General features: G+C 38.6%; 1 protein-coding gene across 2 annotated transcripts in view; it reads left to right on the plus strand.

Annotated features, from left to right (window-relative positions):
- gria1a (glutamate receptor, ionotropic, AMPA 1a) overlaps positions 1–20,516 on the plus strand; it is a 128,459-nt gene that overhangs the window by 29,256 nt on the left and 78,687 nt on the right. For both annotated transcript variants that reach the window (XM_036569002.1, XM_036569003.1), the window contains exons 3-4: positions 1,296–1,535; positions 15,196–15,380. In XM_036569002.1, coding sequence (XP_036424895.1) covers positions 1,296–1,535; positions 15,196–15,380 — 425 coding nt within the window. The remainder of the gene's footprint in view (positions 1–1,295; positions 1,536–15,195; positions 15,381–20,516) is intronic.

Raw genomic sequence — 20,516 nt, forward strand, 5'->3', positions numbered from 1 at the left:
AGCTATTAACACTCAACTTACTTTTGTGTGCTTCATTGAAAAAGAGGAAATCCACACCAGCAGGATTACACAAAATCATAAATGTTTTAGTTATAAATTGTAAGTATATGAAGGAAAAGTGTACATGGAGCAAAATGTATTGTTTAACTAGATCTAGGCTGAAGAGCTTAGCGTACAGGCTAACAGACTACTCCAGTAATGTTTAGTTAGGCTTTTCTATATGAAAAACTGTTCACTCAGCGGCCATCTTGGCAACACGACAGCTATTTCCAGTCATACAAGTCTAGGCTCTTATCTCTTTGAAAACGTATATAACCGGATATAAACGGATATAAACCAGATACTGAAAGCCATATTGATGGTTCAAAAACATATTTAAAATCACTGGTAAAGTCGGACAAAAATAAAATAAATAGCAAAACAATTTAGCTCAAATAATGCACAAAATAATGCACAAAAATATGTGATTTTTCAGGCTTTTTCAGCTGCTATTCATGTGTATATCTCCACAATAAGTGAAGGGCTTTTCCCACTTACACCAACAAGGCATAAACCCTGTGGAAGATGAATGTACACTGCCTTGTACAGTATAGTACATCACACTGTACAGTATAGATTGGAGCAAAAATAATAAATATTTCGCTTGCAGAAATGATCTTTTTTAAGCGTGATTTCTGCATTTAAAACTGATTATATCAAATCACATCCATATATATATATATATATATATAGATATATATATATATAGATAGACAGATAGATAGATAGATAGATGGATATAGATATAGATATAGATATATGTATCACTGTGGTAATGGTAACTTTACAGGAAAAGAAAAAAAAAACTTTTAACGTTTTAATCTAAGTCCATGGAACCAGATTTTTTCAAAGTCATTTTAGGCCATTTCCTTTGGTCCATTCATCATCAAATAAAGTTAATGTTAATTTCTGCGTTTTATAAGTGTTTTTGTATTGGCATTGGCAGACATGTACATGAAAAATCTCAGATATCTGCATCGACCCACAATTCCCATATTGGTGCATCCTGCCTGATTACTTGATTAATTGTCAAAATAATCTGTAAATTATAAATATAGTTGACAGCGAGAGCCTTAATCTTAACTCAGCAATGATGTGAAAGTTCCAGTACTTCTTCACCATATTAGCCTTTTCCTGTGCAAAACTAAACAAGCAAACTGTAGAAAGCAAACACAGAAAATTCAGCAAATTAGACTTTTTGATAAAGTGTGCCTGTTTTTCTCACATGCCTTACGTGTTATCTCTTTCTGTTGCAGTCTGTTCGCAGTTTGCGAAAGGCGTGTACGCCATCATCGGAGTGTATGACAGGAAGACGGTGAACATGCTGATGTCATTCTGCGGCGCGCTGCATGTCTGCTTCGTCACGCCGAGCTTCCCCATCGAGACGTCCAACCAGTTTGTGATTCAGCTGCGGCCAGAGCTGCAGGACGCCCTGGTGGGCGTTATCGAGCACTACAAGTGGAGCAAGTTTGTCTACATCTACAGCTCAGACTCAGGTAGGCACTGAAGAGATGACCCCTTCTCATCTTAGCTACGTATGGTGGGTTATATTTCACTGTCTTAAACAAACTTTGCACTCTATTAAAAAATGTTTTCTTCAGTTGCCTTTTCCATTATGTACATTTAATGACAAATATATAAAAAATATATTTTTGAAGTTATATTAACAGATATTATTATAAGAACATTTTCTTATGAAGTTACCATTTCAGAGCTATGAGGATTTGTTATGACAGCAACATTTTTATTCCCTTAAACTGGCCTATTTGACGTTGCAGTTTTCCTCACACTGTATTAGTGAACAGGTTTAACTGTAATAAGTGTGACAGTATGACTCAGCTGTGTGTGTTAGTGTGTGTGTGTGTGTGTGTGTGTGCATGCATTCAGGAACAGCATGCTGTAGTGAGTTCACACAGAGTGAGTTCACCACTCCCTGCTCTCTGAGCTTGTTTATGCATTTGCTCTGTAACCAGTTTGCCACTCTGTTTGGTGACAGTGAAATTGTCTTTCCCTGAAAACAGTGTCAGGCTGAGGCAGTGCACACAACAGTGAGTCCTGATCCAAACCTCAGAGCAAAGGCCCAATCACATTATCTTTATGTCAGTGAAAATTTCTAAGCAAAACTCTGTTTGCCCTGATGAACAGTTACCTATTGCAAACTTCTGGAACAAGTGAATTTTGCAAATTCATATCATTTACCAATAGCCTAACTGCTTTGACTGCACTGTCCTTGAAGGGGGTTTCTCCATAGAGCAGCACTGAAGATCCAAAATGGAAGTAGGCCTGATCATAGCAGTGTCTAAACACATAACATTACTTTCCAACCAACTATAAATTGAAGAGGGATTCCACCAATTTTTCAAACTTCCTGCATAGTTTAGTTGTTAGAATTGTGAAGTTACTCAGAGTAGTGAGTATGAAATGCTCCATTCTAAATGAAGTTATGTGGTCAGAATTGCTCACAGTAGTAGCAATATGAACCATAATTGCTCATAATAATGATGATGGGCACCAGAATTGGTCACTTCTTTATTTACTGTTTTCTGGCATACTTGTCTAGTGTGTGCAATATACTTCTTGTATGCGCAGTACCTCCCTCCCCTATTACCTCCTGTGTACTTCTCTTTATACTTATTTTTTATATGTAGAAGCATGCCACTGTGGTGTAAGCACAGGAGCTTCTGCTGAATTTTTAAAAGCCTTGTATTCTAAATGCATGTGACAATAAATCAGTAATCTTGAATCAGTAGTGATGATAGGAACCAGAAATCTGAAGCATTTAATGTCTCTAAAACGAGAACTCTAAAATAATTTATTACAGAAGTGGTTACAAGTGCACTGCCTGATATCTGAGACATTGTTTTACAATCGTTTTGAGTTTCTGGCCTAAAACATTTTTTTAAACATGCACAGTGGAGAGGTACACACAGAGCATTTTAAGGCAAAATAGTACAGTGCTGTGAAAAAGTATTTGACCCCTTCCCAATTGTTTTCTTTTTTTTTGCATATTTGTCACACTTGAATGTTTCAGATCATCAAACTACTTTTAATATTAGGCAAAGATAACTCAACCTGGCCCTATGTGAAGAGGTAATTAACCCCCTTGGCTACTAAATCATCCAGTTAACCAAATTCAACTGACTATTGGGTTTCATTTCACTGCGCCACACCCGGACATGATTACTGCCAGACCTGTTGAATTTGAACATCACTTAAATAGAACCTGTCTGGTATTGTGAAGCAGGCTAGAATGTCTCAAAAAGCAGAACATGATGCCACATTTGAAAGAGATTCAAAAACAAAGTCATTGACATCTACCAGTCTGGAAAAGGTTACAAAGCCATTGCTAAGGCTCTGGGACTCCAGTGAACCACAGTGAGAGCCATTATCCACAAATGGAGAAAACTTCAAACAGTGGTGAACCTTCTCCCTGCAAACCTCACTTGCCTCAGTTAAAGTCAGGGTACACGATTCCACAATGAGAAAGACACTGGGCAAAAATGTCATCCATGGGAGAGTTGCAAGGTGCAAACCACTGCAAAAAGAACACAAAGGCATATAGTTGACCCCAAGAATTTTAGGATAATATTCTGTGGACTGATGAATCAAAGGTGGAAGTTTTTGGAAGACATGGGTCCCATTACATTTTGGCCAAAATTCCTCTACAGCGATGCAAAAGACTCATCGCAAGTTATTGCAAATGTGTGATTGCAGTTGTTACTGCCAAGGGTAGCACTAGTTATTAGGTTAAGGTGGGCAATTACATTTTCACATGGGTGTGAAATCAGTCCTTATCTTCAGTAAATGAAATGATCATTTAAAAGCTACATTTTGTGTTTACTTGTAATGTCTTTATCTGATATTAAAACTAGTTGGATGATCTAAAACATTTAAATGTGACAAATAAGAAAAAACAACAAAAACAGGTGGGGTCAAATATATTTTCACACCTCCGTACATTAAGAAAAACTATTATTTTGGATTTGTTACTATTTTACCATTATCAACATTACATAAAAAGTCAGAGGACATGTGTAGGTTCACTGGTCATTTTGGAATGTAAATTTAATGGCTATATTTAGGGCTAAAAGATTAATAAAAATTGCATATTGAAATTCTCAAATCACAAGAGCTGCAATTTTTATTATAGCCCACATTATCAACAATGTTGTCTTAACAAGTTTTCAGTAGGGAAATTTAACCTAATTACTGTGAGCTTGAACTGCCTTTAGATGAGTAAACACCCATGTGCTGTGACATCACAACCACAACTAACAGACAGTAAGGCACACTACATTCAGCGTTCAAGCTCCAAGCCAAAGAAGTGGATAAACGGGCCTGGAACTCAATATATAGAAAATAATGGCTGTTTAACCTGCAGTTGCAAAACTGGTCATAAAAATTGCATTTAGATATTTTAAATCCGGCCTTAGCTATATTTGTGTTGTAGACATTGTGACCCCTGGTTCCTGTCATCATATCTGTAATGAAAATCTGAGTCAGAACGTTTCTCTGTATTTAACAATTTTACATTAAACCTCACTGAATAATTTTGTTAGCCTCTTAACAACTGATTTATGCAGAAAATTTGAAAAATTATGGGAATTCCCACGTACCACCAAGACGAGAGCTGGTGTGGTTTTCTGGACTAGATGGTACAACTATCTTTACTTTTATGTATGTTTTACTGTATAGATGGTGAGTTAGCTAGCTTGTTAGCTAGCTTGCTACAGCAAAATGGATCATTTTTTTTTCATCAATCTTCTGGTCATTTTCTCACGACCACAGTCTTACAGTTCCTTTTGGCATTCCCACACAACAAAAACTCCACAGACGTTTAAAGCTGCCCCCTCAGTGGCCAATTTATTTGTTTTCTGCATAGAAAAGAATCCCTAAAAGTGCACCTGTCCTGGACAGTGGCAGGCAGCCTCTGCTGTGCTGTGCTCCTCCTCATGCAGGCAGAGTTTGACACACCTGTCAGCACCAGGTGTGCCGGACCCCCCCAGCTCCCCCATAGCTGATCGGCTGCAGCAGCCCCATAATGCCGCCATCTGTCACAGGCTTTCGGCTCGGCCGACCATGACTGGAGTGGGATGCTGCCTGCATACTGCGGGGCTTCTTCGAGACAGAGAGAGAGATCCAGATAAGAGAGAACTCTCTCTCTCTCTCTCTCTCTCTCTCTCTTTCTCTCTCTCTCTCTCTCTCTCACTCTCTCTCTTTCTCTCTCTCTCTCTCTAGGTCTCTCTCCCTCTCTGTCAGTCTCTGTTATTGTCCTGTACTCACAATAGGATTGTGTCAGTGCTGGGCTATCTCGGTGGTTGGGGGTTTTGATGTATGTCTCTGCACAGGCCACGGGTGTCTGGTTGATGGTTTTATCTGCTGGAAGCTGCGAGGGCTCTGGGTTAGGACTGTAGGGCCATTAACTCTCTGTGACTGAGTGGAACCATATTGCTGGAATCCATATTGCCAGCCTCCTGTTGCCTGGATACGGCGCTGCACTGTCCATGGGGTTATTTTAAGCCTTTTAAGGAAATGCTTGTTTGTGTAGAGGTCTGTACGTGCTCGAGGCTGTCGAGTGCACGCGTGTATGTGACACAGATGCGAATTCTCTCACATACAGTAGTGTCTCCTATAGAGCGTGAGTTTATCTCTTGTAGGGGATAGGTCACGCTTTCTCAATGTCAGGCACGGAAAGACATATCCTGTAGCTAACGTGGTTATTTGGTGCTACGTAGTCATGTCTGCTCTGTGTGGACGCATTTGTACTTGACATGAAAAGTAAATATTTGTCTATTGCCTCTAATGCGCAGGGGATACATTTGGATTTAGGAGAGAGTTCTGCTTCTTTCATGAGTGCCAACAATGTGGGAACAATGTTGTTCATGTGTTATTCTTAGTCTTGAGACTGGACACTTTAAAAACTAACAATGTTTTGTTTTGAAACCTGTTCTCTGCTGTGTACTAAATAACTTAACACATGAATTATTTATTTTGCTTAATGGGAAACATAATATTGAGTGTCCACTATACTGGACATTTGGACTTCGGCACATGGAATGTGAGAGTTTTTGAAAAATTAATATAATCATCATTACCAACATAACGACATGTAGCAAGCATTTCACAGTTCTGTTTTTGCTGTATTTATGATTGCATTAAAAAGTTTCTGAACTCTTGGAAATATGAAATCATTTTCATGATAATTTTTATATCGTAAATGGAAGATAATGGAAGAGCTTGTTAACACAAAGCATATACACAGATTTACATTACTATATCTAAAATTAATAAATGGTTGAAAAATCAAGGTCATTGATAAATTAAAGTTAGGTCAGCTGTGTTACATGTTACATATATTTACAAAATATACATAAATACACTAGCCCAATATCATAGACAGAAATAACATATATGAATAACATTTCTGAAACACAAGAAATGTTTAGTTGTTTTGTTTGGGTCTGTTATCCCAATGATACTAAATATGTTAATTTTTCAAAATCTTGCATATTTCATTTGCCTGATTCCAATGTCCAGTATACTGGGCAGTCATTTCGATTTGCATCACTGAAAAACAATTTTAATCCCCAAAGTCCAGATGTGCAGATCACTGGATTTATTTTATCTCAAAACTGAAATATAATTTACTGAAATAAAATTTATCTCCAAATGTGTGTAGAAATAAATGTCTGCTTGTCTTTATCTTTTACAAGAGAGACCCTCTAGAAGGACATGCATACAAAAATATTTCTGGTTTCATTTGGTATTGTTTTTTTTTTTGTTTGTTTGTTTTGTTTATGACAAAAACAAGAAAACAATCCATTAAATTATCAACCAACACAAAGACTGAGTTCTCTAGAGAGACATTAAAGTAAGTGTAGTGACATACCTGCCTCTATCGAGCTAGATACCTGGGAAAAGAATGACCAGTGTACTGGAAGTTTGTAAGGATGAGATTGTTATATGAGGTGGACCGAAAATCTATGCGAGTGCTTTAGCTGGTTAACTTCCTACGAGCAAAACCTCCAAGGCAAATTTACAGGGTTAAAGTTCACTTAGATGAACAGGTCAAATCTATTTGATAACCACTGCCATAGAAGAACCACCTTTGGTTCCTTAAGGGCTTTCAATGGATAGTAGTTAAAAGAACACTTTTTCAAGCCAAAACCATTTAGGAACCTTTATTTTTAGGAGAGTAAACCTACATCTGTATCTTGCTGGCTAGGTGCAGGTGTGCATTTTGAATAAAATTATATACATAACAATTACACAAGTTTATGTAAGATTTCCAAAATTCATTTACATGAAAAAAGCCTATTGTATTAGTTTGTAATTAATTGACATGTAAATAATTGCATTTGGCAGTTTATTGTGTTTGCAGCTATTAAGGTATATGCCCAAAGTGTTCAAGATTTGCTGTCTTGCTTCCTGTCTGTTGATACTTAGTAGCTCCCAGCTGACAACAGATACAGCTCTAGTTTGAATAAATCCAGTACATACATTTTCTTTTCTTTTTATTTTGCATACATGCATTTGCCCAAGTCACATTCTGTTTGTTGTAAATGTAAGCGAACAACAATAATTGCTGTCTGCTTAAATGATTGCAATCAGGCAAAGATGTAGTAATTGTTACAAGCCTGGATTCAATGTGTTGTAATTACTGCAAATGTTTATTTTTAGTAGAAAAAAGTCCCAAAAATGTATGATTGTTAACATAAAGGTTGAAGTATAGAGAACTGATTGATGTAGCAAGTTGACGTACTGATGTACAGTGCGATAAAGCATGAATTGCATGATTACAGAAGAAGGGAAGGATGTACTGCTTTACAAAATCATGAGCATCATAAACACCTAAAAATAAGAGGTCATAGAGGATTGGAAGCGGAAGGGCTGAAGGGAATTTAGTTATCTAGCAGTAGTTTGTTAACCAGGTTTAGCACATTGAATAAAATAATTTTATAAAGATTGTATTAGAAATTACGTTTCTTTCACATTATAGTACCGTAACTCAGTTTATTTGCATGACATTACATACACGGTGTGGCCAAAAGTATGTATTACTTATTGAGTTCAGTCACCTAGGAGCAACAACTGTTTTGTTTCTATCTTTTATATTTTTACAGTAATTTATACTGGAAGGAGATAAAGACTAATAAAGCGTCTTGAACAGGACTTGAGGAGGTTTATTAGGTTTTGATCTTGAACCTGTCTCACTTTCATATGGGCTCTGTCTTGACTTGACTCGGCCACCTTAGAATTTGGCCTTAGCTCGGTCTCAACTAGTCTTGGTTTTGGACTTCGACAAGGGTGGTCCTGACTACAGCCCCAATGAGAAACTGCACACATGCCTAAGATCACTAAGCGCAATACCGAGCGTCAGCTTGAGTGGTGTGTAGCACACCACTACTGGACTTTGGTACATTGTTCTTTGGAGTGATGAATCATGCTTCATTATGTGGCACTCTGATGGACGAATATGGGCTTGGTGGATGCAAGGAGAATTCTCCGTCCATATATGATGCATAGTTCTAAGAGTAAAGTTTGGTGGAGGAGGGATAACGGTTGGGTGGTTTTTCAGAGTTTGGGTGACTTGGGTTCCAGTTCCAGCATACAAAGACATTTTAGACAATTATATGCTTCCAACTTTGTGGCAACAGTTGAAGGAACCCTTTCCTGTTCTAAAATGACTGTGCCTCTATGCACAAAGTGAGATCGACAAAGCCATGATTTGAAAAATTTGGTGTGGACGAACTCCAGTGGCCTGCACAAAGCCCTGACCTAAACCCCACTGAACATCTTTGGGATGAACTGGAACATCAATTGCGAGCCAGACCTTCTCATCCAACATCAGTGCCTGACCTCACAAGTGCTCTTCCGACTGAATGGACACAAATTCCCACTCCGAAATCAGTGTCTTTCTATCTGTCCTCATATATTGTCTGCTGTTAGAGCTGGGCGATATGGCCAAAAATGTTATCACGATAAACAAAATTCATATTGTTCGATATCGATACATACCGCGATAATGTCAAATCATTATTTCTTTCAAGTTTGAAGGCTGATTTTTGCTCCTGGGGGGTTAACTGCTGTTTTAAACTATCCTTTATGATGGGAACACAACAAACACTCAAACAGTGGAACATTTCACAAATCTGTCATGGGAGAGTGGGAGAAAGTGTCTGGTGAGCTGTTTTTACCAGCTGGAAAAGCATGGCTATTTTGTAATAGTCATAATTTAAGAAAGAAAACAGATTATTTTAGCTGGTGACGAGCGCTCGGCTACCCCGCTACAAATGACATCACAGTATTCAGACACCAGCTAGCGACGACTTGATTTCTCTATACTATCGTATTAGTTTAAGTGGTGAACCGCAAAATATCAACACCAGACAAACAGAGTCCTCTTTTTAGGTACGTTTAAACTGAAAGCGGTGCTGACGGAGCACTGCTTCAAGTTAGCCAGCTGCTCTCCAATGCCTCACAGCTTCCTCAGTTTACTTTCATTTAAATCAGGGCTGTAATTTACATGAACCCACTTTCTTTCACTTTTGTTGCTTGGGAATGCACTTATACTAAATTATGACTGTCCGAGCGCTGTAACAGCACTGTAGTTGTGAGGAGTGTGATTGTGATTTAACGCTGCTAAAGCTGGTTAGGGTGTTAGGAAAGAGGTGAGTTCGCTGTAGGACAGTACAGTTACACCACTGACCTCGTCACTCACACTCGGTCACAGGAGAACAGATCGCCGGTCGCTCCACTCAAACAGGGAATGTATAACTCCGCGTTTCAGCCGTTGCTAAAGACTCATCTTACTCGTGGCCCCCTCCCTCCTGTCGTATCGCTCTTTCAAGGAAAGGTTATATCGCAATAATTATCGTTTTATCGCCCAGCCCTATCTACTGTATATCATATTGTGTCTTGTACGTATGGAGTTGTATCACATTCTACTGTACTGAAAATGCTTGAGAATAAAATACCTTTCTCCTCTTGCCATTCACATAAGCTAAAGTCACTGCTCATTCATTTATACAGTGCCACACAGGTGTGTTCCAGAGCCAAAGTGCTGAGACTTTCTATTCACTTTGCCAAAAAAAGGTTTGGCTCACACCCTGGAACTCTCTTGACATTTCGAATCTCAGGAGGTTCTCTGAAACATTCTGCCATGATTCGAACATATACACCTGCACTTCAATGTCCGAGCACACTTAGTGTCTGATCATTTAGCTCTTTAATACCAGCTGTGAATGGGATGTACTCCATGTTTGAAATTGGCTGTGTATAAACTCATCAGTTTTTATGTGCTTGTGCAGGATTAAGCCATGTCATGACCACAGAATGAACACTGCCAATAGTTCAAATCGGAAACAGACTCCAGTCTGACTCCAGTTTCCTTTTCTCCTCCTCTCAATGCAGTGCTCTTTAGAGTGTTATTAGAGTGTTATTTTGTATTTGCGACCCAGATTTTCTTTGGGCTTGTAATATTTTTTTAGTAAATGCATTCACGACTGCCTGGTGTTGATTAACTGTTCTTTTTTTATTTTATGGCTGTAGTCGTGAGCTTAAGGCCTGTATTTAAAGAACATGGCTACAGTATTCTCTCTCTGCATGGTAGTCCCTTTTATCGCATATCCCTAACAATAAATGAGACATTTACTCCTGCTTACACTGAAGGGTATAATAAATTATAGCAGGTCTATTCTTCCTGTACGCTGGCTCTGGCAACAGCTGTTTCTGTTTGGCTTTAAACAAAGGCTGTTAAATTCAAGTACGTTTCCTTTTATTTTGGGTGCCGTTCCAAACATAAAACAATCTTGAAAAGTCCATTAAACCTTTCATAAACAATCCCCCCATAAATGCCCACTGAGGCTTATTAATGTCTCCCTGTAGTCCTCACTCAGCCGCAGCGTAACTGCTTGCAGAAAGGCGATAACTTTCCTCTTGCTGCTTTGTTGACGGCTGTGTTGACTCTGCGGATATTAGCGGGGCTCTGAGTTTGTTTCTTTTTGTAGGTTCTTGACTTGTGGATGAATTCAATTGTGAATCACACACAGACAGTGCTGTTTCTGAAGGGGCAAAGTGGGCTTCTCAGGCTGAAGTGCGGGAGCTGACCGTGGTGCTGAAGTACTCTGAGTGCGTGTAAAGTCATAGTGGTAACCCAGCACCATATGTCATCCACAGCTGACCTGTCTAGTCACTCATCCATGTGTGTGTATGTATATATATACATACAATAAGAACTATATATATATATATATATATATATATATATATATATATATATATGTATATATATATATGGTTCTGACACTTTTGGTTCCTACACTTTGTTCAGTTTCTAGAAACCTGCTCATTCAACATTTCTTCTGAAAAGGGTACTGATAGGAAGTTTGTCCCTCCTTTGCTGCAGTAACAGCCTCTACTCTTCTGGGAAGGCTTTACACTAGATGTTGGAACATTGCTGTAAGGATTTGGCTGTATTCAGCTACAGCAGCATTAGTGTGGTCAGGTGCTGATGTTGGATGATTAGTTTACAATCACAAACACCACGCTAACGCATTCCAGAGATACTGGATGGAGCTCCATCACTTCAGAGAACGCTGTGCCTCTGCTCCACAACCCCTTCCAGGTGGCATTATAGCTCTCTAGCTGGTGCTGGGCATGGTGACCCTAGGCTATTGTGCGTCTGCTCTTCTATTATACAAGCAGTGTGTGAGCAGTTTAACACCTGTGTTTGAAATGGGTGCATCTAAAAGTAGATGAGTTCACTAATTATAGGGGGTGCCTGCAAACTTTTATCATCACCACTGCACGCATTAGCGCATTTCACATCAAACCACTCTGAATGACTTGGTTTGCATTAATGATTTAATAATTAGGATATTATGAAAAATAACACCAACCTAGGGGTGGGCAATATGTTGAAGCATTATCATTATTGTGACAAATCACAATACACTTTTCTGAGCACATCATGTTTACATCTTAGTGATTTAATCATGAAAGAATTCTGAAAAATTGGTGGAATTCCCCTTTAACACTAACCTAGGGATGGGCAAAAAAAATTGTCATAAAGTTGAAGAGAAAGCTGTCGCTGGTTTTGAGACACTGTATACCATATTGCCAAAGTTACTTCACAAAAAAGACTTAAAGTGAAGCTTTGAATTTCAGACTTCACCCGGCACGAGCAGATTATACAAACAAATTTGGAGCTTCAGTGTTATCCTTCTGAAGCTCAATGGAAGTTGTTAGTCCTTCTGTTTCATGCATGGCATGGTCCCAAGCTCTCGATTTGAGAGCAGTGTTGTTTTTGTACACACGAGTTGAAATGAGGACAGTAATTATCCCTGCCAGCATTATCGCTCAGCGGTTCTTACTTACATGTCAAAAATTTGTTTAGAGCTGTACCTGTGCTCTTATAGTAATCAGCAGCTAATCAGTCGGTGCTTTAATAGCTGTGTTGCAGCTGCTGAGAGCATTGTTAGCAGTGTGAAATAATTGTGGCCAGTCTCAAGAGAGAACTGATTGGTCTGGTGCTGGCTGAATGTGGCTCCTCTCTCTGCCCGTAAATCTAATGCCAGAATCAATGGCCTCACTAATCAGGCCCTCTTTCCTGCAAGTAATTAAACAGACTCTCGCTCCCTCTGTCCACTTCTGCTGTTCTGTGTAGCGGCTTTGAGGAGTGCTGTACTGTCTTCACAGTAGAAAATGTTCTCATTGTATGAAGTATGTAAACAGTGTATGTATATACATATATATATATATATATATATATATATATATATATTTGTGTGTGTGTGTATATGTGTGTGTGTGTGTGTTTGCACATTTGTGTGTGTGTGTGTCACAAAACCTTCAGATGCGGCCAAGCGTCAATTTGAGCACAAAAGATGAATCAGCTTCAGTTCATATAACCATCATACCAGCACTTAATTTACATATTTACTTGAAACACACCCTGATTCATGCAGATGTTTCAGTAGGTAGCCAATAATCTGACAGCATTCAGCCGCTACTGAGCTCATGGCTGTTCTTGTAGGCAGAGTTTGAGGTCAAGCTGTGAGTGTACTGTTCCCTCCTACTGACCAAACTTTAAAGAGTTAAAGTTACGACATCTGGAAATAGTAAAATGTGCACTAAACAAAGCGACTCATTTGTTTAAAGAAGGTAGAATGATGTGATTGTGTAGTGTGATTATTTATATGTTTCAACGCTGTAATATTGCTGTGTATGAGACTCTTCTGCACTAGCTGTGTTTAATTTCTTTTATGGTGATGTCAGTATTCAAATCAAAAGCACAGTGTAATAACATGGAACATGGAATAGTTGCAGCATTTATTCATACAAATACACATGTAAAATAAGTACTTCCACTTAGTTACCCACAAATCAAGCAGAGTCCATCTAATGGTACTTTCCACTGCCTTGTCATTCTGTGATTGACTTGATGATTGCTGTGTAGAACTGGATCATCAGGCTCTACGGCAGGTAGAATTTCTTCTGCTGTCTCAGCAAGAACATTCTGTGCTGTGCTGTCTTGGCTAGGACGACGATGTTCCTCTCCCACTTCAGGTCCCTGCATATGGTGGTGCCCAGGAAGTAGAGTGGCCTCACAGTGGAAACCACAGAGCCATTGATACGGAGGGGCGAGGTTCAGCAGCAGGTGGTTGGCTGTTGGTTGTTGGTTGCTGAAGACGAGCTGCTGTATCTTCTTTCTGGGAAAAAAAAAAAACAAATAGAAGAACTGATCCTTAGTCAACATAATGTTGCTTGTCGCGCAAACTTAGCTGTTCACTACCATAATTGCCTGACTTTTGCTCCACCCTGGTGAATAAAACAGTAAGGTGAGAGTCCATTGCGACTGCAGCTTAAGGCAAATGATGACTTAAGCTCATTTCACACCAGACGCGGTAACAGGCCACATGGTGCACTGTGCTGCGAGCAGTACGTGTGTTACTCCTGTGTTAATCACTGTAGCCCCTCACACCAGCCACGCGCATCACGTGAGAAGCACAAAGATTTGGCCTATTTTTGACCTGTGGCATGCTAGCAGTTTCTAGGCAGAAACAGTAAGAAAATGCAGCAGTTCTTGCTACATTTACAGTTTAGGCCAGTTAACAAAGAACAAACACAGTTTATCTTTTTGTCAGGGTGATAGAAATCCTGTGAGTAGGTTAATATTGTGAACCCACATGCATCTCCCCTTCTTCATGTAGTTATACGTCACATGGTAAAAAGGTTTTTTATTGTTGATCTCAAAAGCATAAATAAAGACAAATAAAAAAAAAATGTTTTTGTAGTTTCGGCTTTCGGAATCTACCATGTGGGCAGATGCCCAGGAACACCAAATTGATGGCAGCACCAAATATTTCCTGAAGTAAATAAAAAAATACATACATACATAAAAAGTTTTTAGCCAAACAGCTAACTTTATTTCAGTTTAGACATTTATAAAGAATGAATAGGACATCGCATTCCCAAATTTATTTGAGTCACTACAAAAAATGCTTTGATTGAGACCCCTTATTCTGTTTATGCTGGACACTTTGGTCATTTGTTCACAATTACCTTGCTTTGTTGGGTTAAAATGATGTAAAGACACACATCTTTTATTAAGAGGACTAGGCTACTTATTACATATTGAATATTTTTTGAACACCTGTGTTGTTTCTTGCTACGTTATGTTCTTGGCTCAGTATTTTAGTACATTTGGTCTCATGACTTGTCTTAGATTATATTATTAAGTATTAAGAATTAAGTATTATAAGTCGGTGGGGGTGGGGCACCATGACTGTACTGCCCAGGGGCATCAGGTGTCCCTGCAAGTGTGTCCTGAATTTCGGTTCTGGTGTTGGTCAAGGATTTTTATTTTAGTGCACCATTTCCTAGTCACGTAACTCAAACACCAAACATGTCTTGGCTGATAACCTGCATTTGCAGCAATGTGAAAATAGTGCAAAGATGATTTTTCACTGAACTATTGCTTTAAACTGTAAACAGGCAATGAAAAAGTCTACACAGTCACGAGCGTTTTTTACAGCTGCCTTTTTCTGACCTTAAGGTGGTAGTCGTGGTATTTGTAAAACACGTCCAGAAAGCATCCCAAAATGTCATGCCACGTTTTTCACTATGCACATTTGTCTCTTGCCCTTGTTGCAGGACTGACGGTTCTGCAAAAGGTTCTGGACACAGCGGCCGAGCGGAACTGGCTGGTGACCTCAGTGAACGTGGAGACCATGACCGAAGCGTCTTTCCTCAAAGTCTTCCAGGACCTGGACAAGAGGAAGGAGGGCCAGATCATCATCGATTGTGAACTGGAGCGCCTCGCCTCCATCCTGAAGAAGGTAACCAGCCGTTCAGCTTCTCCCTTCGCTTGGGGAAAAATCCTGCTCTGGTTGTAATTGCAGGGTTTCTTCAGTGTTCTCTCCTTCTCACAACTAGTCTGGTAAAGGTCACTTCCTAAAAACAGCCTCAACACATATTCTAAGGGACACATCTAGTGCGTTAGTCACCCGCTGCTTGTGCCAAGTGGCGGACTATGAAAATATCTCCTCCTGCACCGGCAGGCCTGGGTGACTCAACTTTAAAACGCAATCCAGAGCGTTCAGACGGAGCCTGTGGCTGCGGTTATCACATCGAGGGCAGACTGCTCACTCACACAAAGCGTCAAGGACAGGGGGAGATAAATAACACGCCAACATTCAGAGCTGGTAGCAGCAATGAGGCATTCTCCCTGTCACTTCTACCCTCCTCAGAGAAGAGAGGGGAGCCTCGTGCAATCAGAATTAACTCTGCTAGGTCCTGCATGGTGTATACTCCTTCACGCACCTCTTCTTACATTTTGTTTAATTATTGCTCACCTCTAACTCATTGATACAGGTGGAGGAATTCAGGCAAAAGTCTGGATTCTAAACTTTCAATCTATACCAAATGTGTGTTTTTAAGTAGAAGATAAGATGTTCTATGTTTATTTTAATATGATGCAACATTATAGTCACTCTTATAGGCTTGTTTTGTGGAATGAAAAAGCATCCTTTACATGTTTGACATGTTTTAATGCATTCTTTGATGTTGAAAAAATGTAGAAAGTCAGTAGTGACTCAAGCCTGTCAATGCAGAATGGAAATGTGATTCAGTACATAACTAATATTGTAAATATGCAATTATTAGAGATGCACATTTTGACCAATAATCGACCATCATTAGTCACCAATTAATCGTTAACCAGCAAGATTGAAAACAAGGACACCACACTTTTAAATATCTTTTATAATATCGAGTATATTTCTGAAATCTGACAGGCTGAGCTGCGTTCAAAGCCATTGTAAAATGCTTCACATACACTCTGTATTAATGCACAGAGATATTAAACAGTATTCCTTTTATGGACAGTGGAATGTAGTACTGACAGGTGGGACAAGGCATAAGCGTGTATATGAAGTAAACCAGACAAAAACATATTTAACATACTCTACATAAAACTGCTGATTTGTTTAAACCAAGGGCTGACAACTAGTTGTGTGAACAACCCGGGTCAGATTAAATGTTTTGTTGGTTTTCTAAGTGAAAATAAGTTAACATCCGCTACAGGGAACAAACCTAAACATGGCATTTTTTTAGTTTCTTTTTCTATTTTTTTATTAGTTCACAATTTTAATTTATTTGCTGAGTTAAATCAATTGGAAAAAAAATAAAAGCTACAAAATAACTTGCAGAGGCCACGTTATTTTTATAGTAGATTAAGTTCAGAAAACAGTAATGATGTGCAGAAATGTGCTCTCTGCAGAGGATGTGTACGAATTTTCACTTTGAAAATCGCCAAAACGTGTCATAATCAGGGCATCCAAACTTTTGCATATGACTGTACTTGTTCATGATTATATGAGCAAAAACTTAAAACTGTTGGGCTACTGAAAGCTCTATATCAGGGGTGCCTAACTCAGGTTCTGGAGGGCTGATGTCCAGCACAGTTTGACAATTTACCTACTCAAACATGCCTGATTACTCTCATCTGTTAATTGCTAGTTTTACTGGCGGTGTTTGAGGACAAACACCCTGCATCTCCAAAAATGCTAATTTTACAGGACAAGGAAAAAGCTTCCTAAACTTTTAACGGAAGTCATTGTAAAAAGATTTTAAGTAATTTTGCATTATTTCTGTTGGTCTGCTCATCATGAAATTTTCACATAACATTGAGAGCAGCTGATATTCAGATTATGTCAAAAAATGAAAAATGAAAAAGTTGTTCTTGAAAGCTGTCGCTGTCCACTTTGTCCTTAATTTTGCACACCTGTGTGTGTGTGTTTCCTCACACTGCTGGGCATCACACTTTCACTCAGGGAACGATGATGAAATAGTTATCATTTGTGGATGGATGCTTTAATATGGTACATACTTGTAGTTGTACATCTCCTTGAAAAGTGGTCCCACACAGCATTATTTTCAGTATTTTTGCTTCATTTCTTAGCAGCCCTATCTATCAGTACCTATTCAAAAACATCCCTCAATTTGAATGATGAACCCAACAGTTGTTTATTGGAAACTGTTGTTAATTGGAAATGAAATTAAATGAATTAAATTTAACCGGGCAATGGTTGAATAATGCTTTATTCTTCAGTTAATGGTTAATCGGCTATTGTATACAAGTTTGTAATTAGAATTAATGTATAGCAAAAAAACAGTAGTAACTCTATTCCTCTAAGGGTTACTGAGTACTCACCTTTTGAGGTTCTACTACCTCTTCCTCTTCTTTTTCTTCTCTGGATCAGTCTGTGAATATAATCACTGCCCTCTGCCTGGTTATTGATGACCCGCTATCTTCAGTTAAGCTTATTGCACCGATTTGTGGCAGCTTCTTTTCCCAACGAGCTCTCCCAGTTATCATCCATCACGCCGCGTTCACCAATCTACTGTGCTAGAAAACAACATGAAGGCCATTTTTTCTTATGATAGTGTTTTTGTTTGTTTATTTGTTGTTTTTTCTCTTTTAGCTGAGTCGTTTGAGGATAGCTCTTTATGTGGTTACACAACAGTGGCTGCCAGTTTCTGTAAGCAACTTTTTAAGGACATTTTTAAAGCGGGAAGGCCGCTCCGATGAGGTCGCTTTAGAAGAGCTTCTTTTCCACTCTGTTTCACTGGTGTGTGTGCGTGTGTGTGTTTATCACATGAGGAGGGCATGTTGGGTCTCAGCCATTTATTTTCCTGGCCTGGAGCTGGCCTGCTGGGGAAGTCTGTATTTGGGGGTCAGTGTTAATAACTTATGCCACTGTCTGTCACACCCGCGAGCTAATGTCTGCTCACTGCATCAGCTAAAACACAACAATGTGCTGGAGCTGACTTACACATACAAACAGCACACACACACACACACAAACACACATTCTGTCTTTCTCATACACTTACAGTACTGGGCAAAACTCAGAGATCACCCTTTTGTTTGTTCAGTTTACAGTCAAAACAGCCATTGAGTTCAAGTTATTCATTTTCCAGTGTTAGAAAAAAGCAAAAAAAAGTGCATTTAACAGAGGAGCACAAAACACTAAAGCCTCCAACACTATATTGTGTATACAGCATACTGTATAATATACAGTGTAATATCAAATGTGTTAGTATTTGATTTGTCCACTCTTTACTTTTGTGCGCTCTACTGCAACTTTAACTCTTCCATCATTCCAGTGTACAACTGTCCTGCCAACGAAAACTGTTCCCAAATGTATCACACTACACTACATGTTCTATTTCAAACAGACACTAACATTCACACAAGCAACTACTTTAATTAAACTTTGATTAAAAGATATTCATTGTGACAGTTTTGTGATGAACAGGTCAAAAGAAATGCTCCAAAATTGCTTGGAATAAAATCTCTTTACCTTAACTTACATCAAAAGTAAAGAATGTTTTTGCCATTTTGGAGATCCAAGGTTTTGTTCTGACAGTGACGACATGTAGTACAGCAACAATATGGATAATATGTATGTAAGTACCTATATGTAATAAGAGTTCTATAAAAAACACTTCATTTGAAGGTTACCTCTATAGGTACTGAATGACACATTGAGTAATGTTCTAAAACAATACTTGAATAATTATAAATGGCTTATGCAAGTAATCACACAATGTCTAGATCGACATTACATTGAACTGAACTTAAACTGATGTGATGTGTGTTTATGCCATTTATAACACTGTTACGAAACCTTATTCCCAAGTATTAGAATTTAAGCCACATGCCTAGTTTCTTGGATAGGTTCATTTTCCCATATATATATATATGAATATGTATATTTCTGAACAAGAATCAAGTACTTAAGTAAAAGCAGAAATATACCTGGTACAATTTTACTTGAGTAAATGTGGATGTTTCCTGTCTAAACCCACTCAAATCTCCTTAATAGAAGTATTACTTTGGAACTTTAAGTAGAAACATATAGAACTGAGGTGTGATGTTCTTAACTCGGCCTCCGCTTTATAAGCTCCTTTTCTTGGGAATGATGCTTTAAGATTGTTATAAATTGTTATAAACTTTAGTTTAAGCTCCCTTATATCAATACAATGTCATTTACTTTATAAAACGTTGTACTTCCTCTTGCAACAAAACTATTTATACTTGATCTGGTAATACTTTATAAATACATTATTCAGTGCTTATGGCAGGTGTTATGACCTTCCTGTGTAGGTAGCCTTCAAATAAACTTTTACCAAATTTTACCAAATTAACCTCACCAAAAAGAGTCACCAAAGTCAGATACATTTTGTTGGTCTTGTCAACGCAGGCTGGCGCTGTTTTTCTCTGCTTTTCCTACAAAGCCAAGATGTTTGTCCTGAAAATGTGCATCACACATGCGCACACACATCAACACACCTACACCCATACCCACACACACATGCACTCACACATATTCACTCAGATCATGGCTCTGTTCTGCATTGCTCAGAAAGGAGTGAGTGGAGCTGAGGCAGGGCAGATTGAAAGATTTGGAGTGTTAATGTGTTCCTCCTCCATCATTGCATGACTCACTGTTTTCAGCTCTGTTGCTGTCACTGTGTGAGCTCAGGCTTTGTTAACACTGCTGTTTCTCTGCAGCTAACCAATGAGAATTCTTCAGTCATTACAACCCTGCTCTGTAATGGCAAATTATACTCCTGCGTTGAAATAACAATTAGAAGTCAAGAGTTATTACATCCATTTTACTATGTTGTTTAAATGTAATTAGGTTATTTCATATTTAAATACATTGAGTTATGCAATGAATAATGTTTAATGTTTAATGTCAACCGGCTGCTAACAGCTTTGAATTAAAGTTGTCCAGGATCTTGTTAAAGGTGTGAGAGCTGTCTACCTATTCGCCAGCTTGTTTTGCGAATTTTCCGTTCCACCTTAAATGGTGCCGCAGTTACATTCTGGCGCCTGTACAAACTGTAGAATTTAAGGTAGAACGGAACATTCAATCAAAAAGATGGTCAATAGGAATCCGACT

Source organism: Colossoma macropomum, unplaced genomic scaffold (genome assembly GCF_904425465.1).
Source record: "Colossoma macropomum unplaced genomic scaffold, Colossoma_macropomum, whole genome shotgun sequence".
NCBI classification, from domain to species: domain Eukaryota; kingdom Metazoa; phylum Chordata; class Actinopteri; order Characiformes; family Serrasalmidae; genus Colossoma; species Colossoma macropomum.